This window comes from Trachinotus anak, unplaced genomic scaffold, assembly GCF_046630095.1.
Source record: "Trachinotus anak isolate AG129_WGS33_773 ecotype Australia unplaced genomic scaffold, CSIRO_AGI_Tana_v1 ptg000012l, whole genome shotgun sequence".
Classification (NCBI taxonomy): domain Eukaryota; kingdom Metazoa; phylum Chordata; class Actinopteri; order Carangiformes; family Carangidae; genus Trachinotus; species Trachinotus anak.
In genome coordinates this window covers 4,708,548-4,722,701 of record NW_027273863.1, presented here as the reverse complement: position 1 = coordinate 4,722,701, position 14,154 = coordinate 4,708,548, and the positions used below count along the sequence as shown (strand labels likewise).

At 38.2% G+C, this 14,154-nt stretch overlaps 1 protein-coding gene across 1 annotated transcript in view; it reads left to right on the top strand.

The window, feature by feature from the left end:
• Window positions 1-14,154, top strand: part of pappa2 (pappalysin 2) — a 77,565-nt gene that overhangs the window by 15,033 nt on the left and 48,378 nt on the right. Inside the window, exons 5-9 of the mRNA XM_071492040.1 lie at window positions 3,560-3,708; window positions 6,748-6,887; window positions 7,554-7,707; window positions 8,319-8,511; window positions 9,997-10,130. Of these exons, the coding sequence (XP_071348141.1) occupies window positions 3,560-3,708; window positions 6,748-6,887; window positions 7,554-7,707; window positions 8,319-8,511; window positions 9,997-10,130 (770 nt within the window). The remainder of the gene's footprint in view (window positions 1-3,559; window positions 3,709-6,747; window positions 6,888-7,553; window positions 7,708-8,318; window positions 8,512-9,996; window positions 10,131-14,154) is intronic.

Sequence of the window (14,154 nt, the reverse complement as noted above, 5' to 3'; positions counted from 1 at the left end):
TATGTACAGCATACCAATACTGAGCAAAGAACTTAATACATAATGGTGGAAGTGCTAGCCTGCATCCTTCAATTTTAAAAGTCTGTACAATGTATGATGCCCTGTTGATAATATAGTGCAACAACATTGCAATAGTACTCTACCAAGGGTTGTGTCAGGGGCAGGGACAAATTATTTATATGGCCACCCGGGTTGGAGGACATATAATTAGGAAAGATAAAATAAGGCTCGTTTTTAATTCTAGCGTAACCTTGTTTGTCTGCTTGATTTTACATACTTGTTCATTCAGAACAGTTTATTTTCACCTTTACTGTTACAACAGAAAAATGGCTTGGGATGAGTTTGGTGACTGTAAGGCTATTTCAGATAATAGTGGCTGGGTGTACTGGCACATAAACGTCCCCAAAGTCAGTGAAGAGAAGGACATAGCTGTTACCCTGAACTCTGACAGTAGCAGTATCATTCAAAACTGTGGTGGGGACGCAGCGGTTGTGATATTGTTAACACGGCTTTTCTAACAGGTTATTTATAAATTCTGCCTTGGTTACGGTTAATTAGCTGGACATGTTAATGATTACATGTTATGTCAGAACCATAGACACAAGATACAGTTTAATCCATTCTTTACATTTCTGATCTCATGATTCTGGTTTTGGAAAGGCTGAAAAATGACCACCTTCCAAACTGTAGATAGTGAGGATTGCTCTTACTGCAGCCCCATGCATTCTGCTTCAACTTATGGAGAAAGAAAGAGAGTTTGACAGGCCTGCATCGCCTACTTACGCTTACGACATTATGCCTGGATACTTACTGTTCGGGGGAGAGGTATAGCAAATGGCCCATTGCAGCTGAGGCACTGACCTGGCTGACACATGCCTCTCCAAATCTGAAACAAATGCAAACAAAGCAAATGCGACTGCTGGGGGCTGCTGGTTCTCAGTATGTGCTGCCGTGCTCCTGCAATGAAGTACTTTGTGCTCATGCAATAAACTTTTTAGACTTTTAACATATTATCTGTGAGTACTGGTATCTTCTGCTAGCACTGTATTCATCAAGACACAAGGAGCAACTGTTTGGATTATACATGCTTTGTATTTACTTTATGTCAGCAAATAACATTGTACAAAGCTAAGGCACATATAACATGTCAAAATATTTGAGTCCTGGTGGTGAGACATTTTTAGTCTGTCTTCTGTTTCTTGAGGGTTCAAAGAAATGGACTTGTCAACAATAATATTTAGAATGGACGCACATCTACACTTTCGCAGTGTTTGACTTGCCCACAAATGGTAATTTTGTTAACTTATACCCAAGGTTTTCACTTCGATCATGTAGAGCCATTTATTTTTTGCCAGGTTGGCTTTAGACTTCCACTGAGGCATTCTCTGAAGTTTAAGAGTCAACTCTTTAGTGGTCAACATTCTGTCATTTGTAATTGCACAGCCCAGGGTGATGGATACTGCATGCAACCTCGACTGAACTCAGCTTCAGTAATGTAGTGGGTTTCCCTGAAGCATCTTAAATCTTAAACCTTATTTAGTCAGGCAAAGTGCCTGAGAAAACACATTCTTATTTACAGTACTACACGTGCACTCAGGAAGGGATTGCATTAGGGGGAGGATTACACACATGCAGAGCTCTTGGCTGATGAGCAACACCTTTGGACCAATTTAGAGGTAAAGTGCCTCACTTAATGGTACATTGACAAAAGTGTATGGGCCGATGGGGATTACTGCTTTCTTATTTCATCCATCTTTATTTTTCCCAGCTGAAAACTGAGATCTTATAGTCACAATCTCACCTGTCTTTCCCTCAAGCTGTTGGAACAATATAAGCAGCACTGAGCCAAACCTGAAGAGTTTTTTAATGAGCAATTATATAAATTATATTTCTGATGGAAAAAAACACTTTTAAGCTTTTTGAGATTTAAACATGGTTAAGTAATATTGATAAGTTTAGCCCTACAGCTGAGCTTGATTAAAAGCATAAACTTTAATGTCCTTTTTTAAGAAACAGACATAAAACAAATCACCCAAATACACTCAAAGTATCTGAGGTAAAGATTAAAGTATGGCTTAGTAATTTTAACAAAGTTAGCCCCACAGCTGAAATTGATCAATCACATGAAACCTTAATTCCCTGCTTGAGAAATACAACATGAAACAATAATCCATTATGTTATAATCATCGAAAAACACTTAAATCCAAAACTTTGCCTGTGCAAGATGAAAGAAAGCAGGATTTCACAAACAAAATTATGTATGATTCAAACATTTAACAAAATGTATTTTTATTAATCTTAATGGATTTGACCTAACAGTACACTGATGCACCATTGTAAGACTTGGCAGTGTTGATATTTATTACCGAAAGGCAGATGCAAGAGGTGCATACACTGACAGCCAATTTTTTTTCATCAAGCAGCTGTGATATTCCCGAAACCATAGGAGGCTCAGCTCAAAGCCTGAACTGTCTGGCGTGTGAGCACCAGGCAGCCGGTGAGACACCAGTGCAAAATCTCAGAACCAGTAGGCCCTAATGGTGATAGGTACAGAAAGCTTTCCAGCTATGAAAGCAAAGGAGAGCAATAACACGTGACATCACCACAGCTGAGGCAAAACAAAATCAGCTTCACACATCAAAGAACATCCAGGGTAATTTATCATAGTCAGAGAGAGAAAGAGGTGGGGAATGGGGGAGGTGAGCTACAGGGGGCAGTGGTTTGAAGTACCCTGACCAATTCAAACAGTTATGATCTGACGTTATAGGGAAGAGATTGATGTTGATGGATTGAAGCAAACTGTTAAACTGTTAAAGATACCCCACACTGAGTATCACTGACTCCTTAAATCCACTCACAATATCATCTTCAGCAGAAAACATGTCTCCATGCTTTAAGGCTTACACTAACATTTTGAAAAATACAATTGTTTGCCATCATGCCTTGGTTTAGAGGAGATGATTTAACCTCTTTGTGTTCAATAGATATTGGTCCAAGATGTTTTTAGCCTAGCTTAGCACAGAAGCTAGGAGCGTTCTCATTTCTCCTCCTCGTCAGCCAGCCTGATGTCAGTCTACCCAAGCTGTAATAATTCTCTCAATATATCAGATTTATATATCCAGGCTTATTTTCAGAACACTTTCCAAACAGTCTCCCATCTTCAATTGTTAAGGAAGCAAACACAATAGTCCCACTTAGCTCAAAAGAGGTTTAGGTTAAATTCATATAAATGGCGGTTTACTGGAAGTGTAGAGCTGCTACAAAGTTTAACTTAATGATCAACTTAGCTAGCTGTCCACTAGCAGTCAACACATTAACTATACGTTATTCAGGTATTAGCCTAGAGCGTCATGATTTACCAGGGACACAGAATTTTGGATTTACCTTTTCAGCTCAGTTTGCGTTAATGGATGCTTTTGCACATCTTCTGCATATTACATTCATGTTTAGTGTCAGCTGTTAAGTCTGCTAAATCTGTTTATAAACTTAGCTGAAATTGAAAATGATGAATTTGGCATCCTAATGTTTTACAGTTTTCTCTTCTTTCTCTTTCTGCAGGGCCTATATGAGTGTGAAAGAGCTAAAAGAGGAGCTACACCTGAGCAGCACTGACACGCTCAACGTTTTCTTTGCCAGCAACTCGGTGCGTGAAGAGCTGGCAGGAGCTGCGACCTGGCCATGGGCAAAGGAGGCTCTTACTCACCAAGGTGAGTGGATTCCTGTTTTTTTCCCTCCATCTTTATTGTCTGTGTAACATTTTCTCCTTTGTTGATCCTCCTGTTCTACTGTTCTAATTTTTATCCATCCTTTCTTCTCTGTCTTTGCCCTTCATCCTTTGTTTCGTGCTTCGGCAGTATCTAAATGACACAGGGAGAGCAATTGGATCAGTCAGAGATTATCCCAGCACTTTGCCTCTTTCCTCTTCCAATCATTAGCCCCCCTTTTCACTGGAGAAGACTAATCAACCCAACAACAACCATCCATACAAACGGCAGTGTGGGCTCTGCACCACTGTTGCCAACCATGCCCACTTGACAGCTGTTCTTTATTTATGTGGGCTATGCTCTTTTTTCTTCTTGTGTCAGAACAAAGCAGTGAGTGGACTCAAAAGTGGGAGTCACATGGGGCAGTTGTACCTCAAGAGGAACCATTTATCTTTTAAAGAAAAATAATTCACGGGTAACAAACAAAATGTGTCAGTTGTTTGATCAGCAGAAACATCTTGATTGCATTGCATTGGATTGCAAAAGTAGTCCTATAACATTGTAACAGCATATTGAAAAATGAAAGTTTTTTCTTGTTTTATCCACTGTAGTCAAACTAGCGATGAAATGACTGACAATTAATTGATTTGTGCTAATATTAATAATTCATGAATATTTTCAAATGGATTTTCTGCTTCTCTTTAGTTCGTATGAGCAGGAATTTAATACGTATACATAACTGATTGATTCAATGAAAATAATTGTCAGCTGTAGCCTAATAAGCAAAACCCAGGTGAAGGTTTATGTCCACAATACCCATGCCAAATTAGTTTGCGCAAATTAATTTCAGCTGTCCCAAGGACATTTAGTTTTTAAAATTTCATGAAATAATCCCTCAGAATGCTTACACAGCTTAATCAAAACGAAACAGCTGCACTGTTGCTTTTGACCCCCATTTCTGTTTTTAAAATTAATTTCTATGCAGATGTCTCCCTGAAATGTAAGCGTTTTCTGACTGCTTTGATGGAAAAGAGGAGCAACAGCTCTTTGCCAAACCATGTTTGTTTAATATTAATATATTTACACCCGCCACCGCTGGAGGAAGTGGACATCTCAGCTAAGGGTTTCATTGGTTTTATTGTGTCCAGCAGAGGGAGGTACCCCAGTCCTAAAGGTGCCAGAGCTTTTGTTCTGAAAAGCTATTGCTCCATTTTGGCATAATAACATCTGTGGTTGTTGTTTTTTCAGAATGTCAAATAACTAATCATTACATAATTTAATATGTCATTGTTCTGTAGATTTATGGGCTATCAATGCATGTAAACACAGAGTTTTACTTTGATGCCATCAGCTCTATTGTCTGAGTAGATGTTATATTTTCAGAGTAAAGTGCTGAATTCAGTTCTCTACTGAATGTCTCCCACATGACATTTGTTTCCATTCCTCAGCATCTGTGCCTGTTTAACACATGTTAGTGGATGACAGGTCTTCTCTGGAAGCCCTGTTGTTAAGTGTCCAGATATTTAATGTCTTCATTATTCAATGTCTTCACCACTGAACATACTGTTTCTAATTAGAAAACCAATAACTGTCATGTCTGTTCCTGATTCTGTGATTATCAGAGTGCTGCAAAAAACCTGTATTGCCACTAAAAGGCCATTTTTGGAAGCATTCACCATCGCCCACAAACCATAGCTGATTTCAAAATTGCTATTCTAGACATACTTTGGTAATGATTTGGATTTTTATTTAGCCTTTAATTTTCTAATTAAATGTGTAATTTGTTATAGTGCAAAATGTTTTTGCACAAAATTAATTACAATGAATACACATGTCAGAAAACTTTTAAAGAAATGATTAAAAAAATTTATTTGTCCAAAAAACAAACATTTGTCAACATTCGATCATCCAGTCTGCCTGCTGAAGAAATGTTTGAAGAAAATCACCTCTCTAAGTTCTGTGAACCATTCATGATGATGTAGGATGCCTGATTCTCCCCCTGCTCTCTCATTATCATCTGTCTGTCTGAATCCAGCCTGCCTATCACCCACACTGTTTAATTTATTACGCAGCAGTTTATACCATAATTGACTCATAATATCTATGATACCTTCAAAGCACATACACTTAATATTAAGCAGCGACCTGTGCAGTAGTTATCTAGTAATATTGGTAATTGTAAATTAAATGATACCGTTTTTATATTATAATGTCCCTTTACAGTGGTGACGTACCTTTCTCCATTGTTTTATGGTGAGTATATTAGTATATTTAGTACATTTTCAGTGGTGTGGGCTGGCATCAAGCCATGCAATTTGTTTTGCACAGGGAAGTGATGTAGCTTTCACTTATTTGGGAAATGAGAACTGTAGATACAAGGTTTCTGCAGTGAGTATTCTTAAATATTATAGCAGGCACCAATATTATAGCAGGCACCAATAGCCCATATTTCCCTGTAGCCACCTAAAGCACTAAAGTTTTACTTAATTCCTTATTTACTTAGATAACACTGTGCATAGTCTTTGTTGTTTGCTGGTCTGTTTCTCTTTTTTTTAATTCCAGCTGTAGTAGATTTAGTGGCGTAGAGTAAAACTGTTGTGGTAAAAATCTCTTTTTCATTATAATGCTATGTTTTGTGATCATTTTGTTTTGGTTGACACCTTTCGAATCTTATCAAAAAACAATCCTCCATGGGTGACATATCTAAACATGGTGTCTTGTTTTTAGATACAGAAGAGAAGCTGAATCTGGTGGGAATTTACTGTTATTCATTATACAGCCAAAGGGCACTAAACCGGTTCACCTGCTGAAGGACAGTTTTCCAAACGATTACATCCTGCTAAAGTGGTGGAACCAAAGAAGGAGACACTGTACTAAGTGTTTTTGAAAGGGAGAGCAGGTTCACCTTTGGCTGATGTTAGGCACACTCACAAATCTTTTTCTCACTTTGCAGCCACTATACTGCATTTACTATGTACTGACAGAATGACAAAAAAATCTGGATAGTAACAATAATATATCAATGTTACTTCTTGTTGCCAGGTGGGATGGTGCTGAATCCAGCCTACTTTGGTACAGTGGGCCACCACAACACCATGATCCATGAGATGGGACACATCTTTGGCCTGTATCATGTCTTCAAAGGGGTGAGCGAGCGGGACTCCTGTGATGATCCATGTCAGGTATTAAAATTTTGTATGTTATTGGATCACTATGTGGGAAGATGTTCTTTACAGGAAACTGCATTTACTGAACAAGTAAAACCTGCTACTAATTGCTCTTTTCGATACATTGTAATGTCTAAAATGTTACTCTTATATAGGAGAGTGTCTTTGTCTGGCCTATATAATTGTACAAACAAGTGCAATACTTAAGTACTTCTATTCTCTGTGCAATACCAAGTGCAATTATTCTGTTGTGCAATTTTAAACTGTGCAATTACATCATACATTTTTGCATTATTTATTTCAATTGTATATTTTAACCAACTTTCCAACCTTCTGTTTGCTATTTATATATTATAGTAAAAGGACATATTTATGTTTATATTATCTTTATCGTTTTATCATTATCTTTATTTCTTATTCTCTATTCTTTGCTGTTACATTTCCATTCTTGAGGGAGCAACTGTAACGTAATCCAATTTCCCCCTGGGATCAATAAAGCATTGTGATTCTGATCATTGTGACTGATTGAACATGCTTTACATAATATTTTGATGACAAGATGAAATGTGTTCAGCAAAAAGTGGCTTGTCTGTGTACTTCTTCATCTGCTGTCTGTAAAATGCAGACATGCCCACATGTCCTCTGTGTTGATTTGCTAGTAACTGTCAAATGTCCTTTCAGGAAACCACGCCATCCATGGAGACAGGAGATTTATGTGCTGACACCGCCCCAACACCCAAATCCAAAGCCTGCCACGATCCTGGAGCCGTGAACGACACCTGTGGAGTCACCATGTACCAGGACACACCTTATAGTAACTACATGAGTTACACAGGTACCGTGGATAACCATTCTCAAATAATTACCAGTATCAACATGTTGAAAATTATTACTGAGCCACAGAAGAAGCCCATTTCATGAAGCTGTTGAGTGTATACTGACATTATTAGAATAGTGATGATAGTGGACTTGAAAGAGACAAACTGTAACATCCTACTACATCATTAGAAACTGTGTTTTTTTGTGCAACAGAAAAATTCATTAGAAATACAAACAGTTTTTGATATTAGTTAAACATTTATAATATGCTTACTATAAAAATAATCATAATATAATTATGGTAATTAATTTGCCCATGAAACAATGTTAATGATTTTTGATATAGATTTATTGACACAGTGTTACCATGCTTTCAACCAAGACAATTAGGGAGCAGCTTATTTTCACACCTGAATGTACCTGCACCAACATTATCCAGGAATGGTTTCAGGAATTTCTATTCAACACAACTTGAAATGTTGTATCTAAATGTTGCCTGATGTCTGGTTTATTAAGGTCATTACTGTCTCACCTCCTTATTTCTAACACTGCATTTAGATGAACACCAGTGCTTGGACCAGATACGTGATGATTAACCTGTATTTTTCTTTCGTTGCGCAACATCAGATGACAACTGCACGAACCATTTCACTCCCAACCAAGTGGCTCGGATGCACTGTTATCTTGACCTGGTCTACCAGAAGTGGCTGATGGACCGTCAACCTGCCCCGATCCCTCTGGCCCCCATTGTAACTGACCAGAACCCAGATTCTGTCTCTATCTACTGGCTGCCACCTATAAGAGGGTCACTTTATCAAAGGTACGCATGGAGTCTTGATCTGAATTATTTATCTGTTCAAGGAAGACAGATTGAATTTTGGATGTTGTCTGCACCTGACTCCTCATTAACTATCAGCAAAGACATCACTATGTTGTTCAAATACATTTCTAAGTATTGTAAACCCATTAGTGATGGAGGCACTTTTGTTTTCATGTCAGCGATACATATATCTGTAGCAACTGCTAGACTCCTACAGTTCACAACTAACCAAATTATTTCAGTTGTTATGAGTGACAGCTGGTAAATAGTGTAATGAATTTATATGAAATGCCTGGTGACAAAAAACACATTCATGCTGCTAACGAGAACAATCACTGGAGTTAATACCTTCTAATTGGTCCTGTTTATTTTTATGTATTTATCAGTACCACTTTGTAAAAATAATCACATCGTACATCCAGACTTTATGAGTGGATGGAGATTACCTGCACAATAAACAGCTGACCCATGTGCAATGGATCATGGTATTCTCAGCAGTTGTGACTCTGAATTTGGACAGAAGAATGGTGCATTTCTCTGCCTGATTTAGAGCCTTTGAAATGAGATCCGCCTTGTTGGCCCATTGTAACGTTTTCAGGTACTGTTGTAACTGTAGCCTCAAACAACCTCCTCCATAAGTCATCAAACTCAGGGTCATTTTTAGGCTGACAACTGCAACTTATCTCCCTCCAAGCTTCCATGTGTGTTTACCCTGTTTTTCCATTTAGTTGTCTTGCTTTGTCCAGAATAAAAAACAAAGAAGGTTAAAACTATGTTTTTGTAATTCTGGTCTTAAAAGAGGCATACTGTCTTTACTTTGTTGTAGAGATGCTCCGATACCATTTTTTCCTTCCCGATACTGATTCTGATACCGGAACTTGTGTATAGGCCGATTTAGCCAAGTTAAAAAATGAATTTTTACGAACCTTGTATGGATGTGATTGTAAAACTTTGTAATACATGAACAGATTTGACTGTCAATCATAAAAAGATAAATCTTGAAATAAACAATTCCCACACTAGTTGTCCTAACACTAGTGCTACCCCCCAAAATGAAAGTCTTACATACTGTACACATTGCCTTTTTACTGGTGGGACTTTTCAGTGTAACATGTTGCCAAATTGCTGACATTTTGCTAATGGCTAATCTTACACTATTTACAAGACAACAATCCCTTCTTCACTGCTCTAAAACAGTAGTTTCCAGTGGCTGAACAGCAGCTAACTATGTAAGCTACTGTTTTCAAACAGTGAAGAGGAATTAATTTCTGGGACTATAATTTGTATTAATGAATAACACTGTATTGGATTGGTGCAGAGACTTGTTGCATACTTGCTGATACCCGATGCTGTAGTTCAGGCAGTATCAGAGGCATTTCTGATACTAGAATCGGTATCAGAACATCTCTACTTTGTTGACCAGTGACACACAAAGTGTCTGATATTTGATAATCAGCAGCTCTTTTTCTTTCACTATTGTCCTAGCTCCTCATCTCATGCGTCTGCTATCAACTGTGGAGACTGTGAGAGAGATGGTGTTTTCCACCAGTACGCCTACGAGGCCACCTCACCTCGAATCTGTGACACATCAGGCTACTGGACCCCGGAGGAGGCAGTTGGTCAGTTGAAAACTCTGTTCTGTGTGTGTGTTTGTGCATTTACATATAATATAGTGGCATTTTACTTGTTGCAACATTCATACAGAATTATTCACATTACTGATAATGTAAATAATCAGTAATGTACATTACTGAGCCCCCACTTCTTCAAATCAGTGTGAACATAAACTGAAGTGAATATGAGAGACTGTTGGAGATGCACGTAAAGCCACAACTAAATTATCAACACTTTGAGTTTGATCTTCACTTTTGGAATTTACTCAAATAAATAAACCAAAATTGGTGGCAGTCATCTTTCCTCCTAAATCTACATTAGACTCTGTTGTTTTCTTCCCCTGATACATCCCTGCCTGTCAATAATTATTGACAGGCAGGAATGTGGCGGTTTCAGGTTTGAGTTTGTGTCCTTGAGCTGTAATTCTGTCTCCTGTTTCCACAGAGCACGTCAACCCCCCTCTCCTTCAAATACACACACACACACACACACACACACACACACACACACACACACACACACACACACGTACGTCTCTTCCCTGTAAATTTCAGGTGCGTGCAAGGCTAATGGCTCCTGGAAGAGGAAAAAGCAGAAAATCATTAAATGATAATTGCCCTCAGCTACAGACCTCTTTCTGTCTCTGCCTGGTTCAGCCAAAGCGAGAACAAGGATTATTAGGCAATGTGTCTACTCTGGGTAATGTTTGGGTGCTGTTCAAATGCTGAACCTCGATCATAAACAAAAATGCCAGAAAAAAAGTATATCCTGTAGTACTGTACTTTGAAACATTACACCTCATCATTTTGCGTATGGTCCTTGTTATTCCAATCAAAAGTCTGGACAAGCCCAGTTTCCTCTGACATGACATGTTGGGTGAGGAGAAAGAAAGAAAAAAAAAAGGAAGCAAACATAAAAGTAATGAGAAAGAAAGAAGATAAGAAAGATAAATACAGAAAGAACAAATGAATGTACAAACACAGTAACACTTTCTTTTTCTTCAATGGAAACTCTACCCAAATATGTGGAAATCCTCTGCTGGAATTTATGCTTTGAAAACAAGCGGTGAGGAGGAACAGGGGGGATTACGGCTTCCTCTCTTTCGCTGTGGGATCATAATGATGATAAAGAGTCAATTACAGTCTTACTCTAAACAGTGGTATGCACATAGCTGAGGAGACAGCCAGTCTGCTGGCTGCCCTGGCTCCTTTTCACTCTTTCCCACTTCTGAAGACAATGATGCACGGGGTCACTTTGTCAGCCAGCGGAGATGGGCAATATCGCCTTCAGCAGGGAACGGGAGAGGGGAAATTGGAAAAATTAAATGTGGATATCATAGCTGGCAACACAAAACATAAGTTTAATGGTAAAACACTGTTGGCTAGAATAGTTGGCAAAGTTTTCTGTGTACATCCCCTCAAAAATATTGCTCCTGCCAACTTTGACTGGTTTGAGTCAGTTTTCAGACTGAGGGAAAACAGGAGTCTGTGCTCCTGTTGAGACTGATTAAATTTGTTTATTTGCTGCATCAAGCATTAATGTGGGTTAAAATTTTTAATTTAATTATAACATTAACAACAAGAAGGCTTTTAAAGGTGCATTGTGTTGTTCATTGTACTGCAGTATGCAAATTGCAGAGAGAGGGGATGAAAGGTAGGAAAGTCCATACCTGCACTGGGTACATGAAAATGTAGTATCACATTCCTAAGCTGACTGAAGGATGAAGATGGAAATGTATAATACCTGTGAAGGAAATGAGTTGTGGCTACAGCAAAAGTAATAATATATGTAGAGAAATGTTACAGAGGAAGAAATAACATCAAAACAAAAGCATTAAAATCATTTAGAGTTTATACGGTTGTATTTAACTAAACTTTAAGTTCATTATAACATTGCACATACAGCTTAATGCCTGAGTTCATAAACATGAATTAATTAATAAAGATAAAATCTCTCCATATATTTTTGTAGACGTACAAGAATCTAAAAAGAAGACAGTGTAATGCAGTAATACAGTAATTAAAGAACTCTAATTCAGCACCTTTAGTTAATAAAAGTGTTAAAATGCAACAAACTTTAAGTAACAAAATACTCATTAATTACATTAGTGTTACATTAACAAATATCAGTTACATTAATAAATGTTTTAGCTACGCAGGGCAACAGCATTCATATTTTCACCTTCTAAAGTTGTTATGGCAAACGGTTAGCAAATAGTTGCATTTTTACATGTGCAGTTAGACACATAATGACATTAACGTCATCGTCACATTGACCCTGAGTTTGTGCCTTGAAAAGAGACTGATGAAAGCAGGTTGTGGGCAGGGAAACTGATTAATAACAATAAAAATAATAATCCGAAACAGACTAAATACCAAGCAGTGCAGCTTTACATAGAAAACATATGATTTTCGTGGTCGTTTGGTTTGTTGACTGCACCAAATAAGTGATGCTCCAAGATCTTATACTTAAATAACTGTGAAGATGTGGGAAGCTAAAAAATGGTCTACAATTTATAGTTCTGGTTCGTTTATGCACTTATTTAGAGGCCAGTCTCTCCTGGTATTCTTTTTATTTCTTACAGTGTGTCCTCCACACATGGCTGATCACAGTGGGTGTGAAATATGTAACACCTTGTCAACGTACTGATTTTATTTGACTCTCACCTGGGACACAGCTGATAAAAACACTACCTTAATGTGATTCCATTGTGCTAATCACCTTCACTGTAACAATTAACAACTAATTTTGCCCGGTGTAATGGTGTTAAAACTGTTTTTTGAACGTGGGCCATGCTTTAAGTAAGGGCCCACAACTCGTAACTTTCTCCACTGGAACATTCTGCTCGCTGTTTTACGAATGAGAATGAGTTTGCTGGTTGTTGTTAAAGCAATACTGGGAATTTTGTGAAATCAGTCACTACTAAATAGAACATGCAACATAAATATAAACTAAAAAAAACCCTAAAGTACAATTTATTAAATCCAAAACCCAGCTGATCTGCTTCATTAAGACTGTGACATCTCCCTGGCAACATAAGGAAACCTTCTCATAGCTGTGGTCATATTCGAATATTGATAAGTGCTGGCTGGTGCACACACATACATGTTGCTATTTGAAACCAGTGAAAAGGGCAGAGACAAAACATGAACATTGTGTGTTCATGTAGGATCCCACCCAGAGACACATCTGGCCTATACTTGGGCCACATGCTTGTGTTTCTTCTGGCCCAGTATACGCCCCAGTTCCACAGCCCAAGCCTGGACCATATACAGCATGATGGTCAGGTTCTACTTCCACATCTGGACCGATTCTGGCACACACACAGAAAATCTTCCAGCTGTCAGTCAACACTGCAGGATAACAGCTGGAATCTACCCAGATGTGGAGGTATATGGGCCAGAATTGGGCCGTGGAACCAGAGTGTATATTGGGCCAGAAGTTTCATTCAGCTATCTGGGCATTGTTTATGTTAAGATGCTGATTTCAAAAATGACTTTTCAGGGCCTTTAAAAAATGAGCATAATATCAGTAATGTGATATATGATAAATATTTGACAAATGTCCTCACAGATTTATCAGGTTTAATGAAATGTACATTACACGTTACGAGTTATCTTTATCTACATCTGACACAAACATTAATGATAGACTGCCTCGCATACTCACACAGCTTCTATCAATTACCTGCTCAGTTTGACAGTCTGGCTGCCTGCCTCTGTTTACCTTGCACATAGACCCACATGTGGAAAAATATGCACAAACACACAAGATGCAAATGACAGACGCTGCTTCAGACTAAGCCAATAGCCCAGTGGTCCACTTGGAAAGTGGTCTGAGACTTTTGGACCCCACTGTATGTGTATGTGCATGTGTTTGTGTGTTTATGCGTTAATGGGCAAAGTATTCTTTGCTGGGAAAGTTCTTTTCCTGAAGCTTGAAAGATGTCTATGACCTTTTTTTAGTGATGTCTTGTTTGCCACCGGTATAAAGTCAAACAGTCAATGTAGACAGAGACTGTGTTTGGAT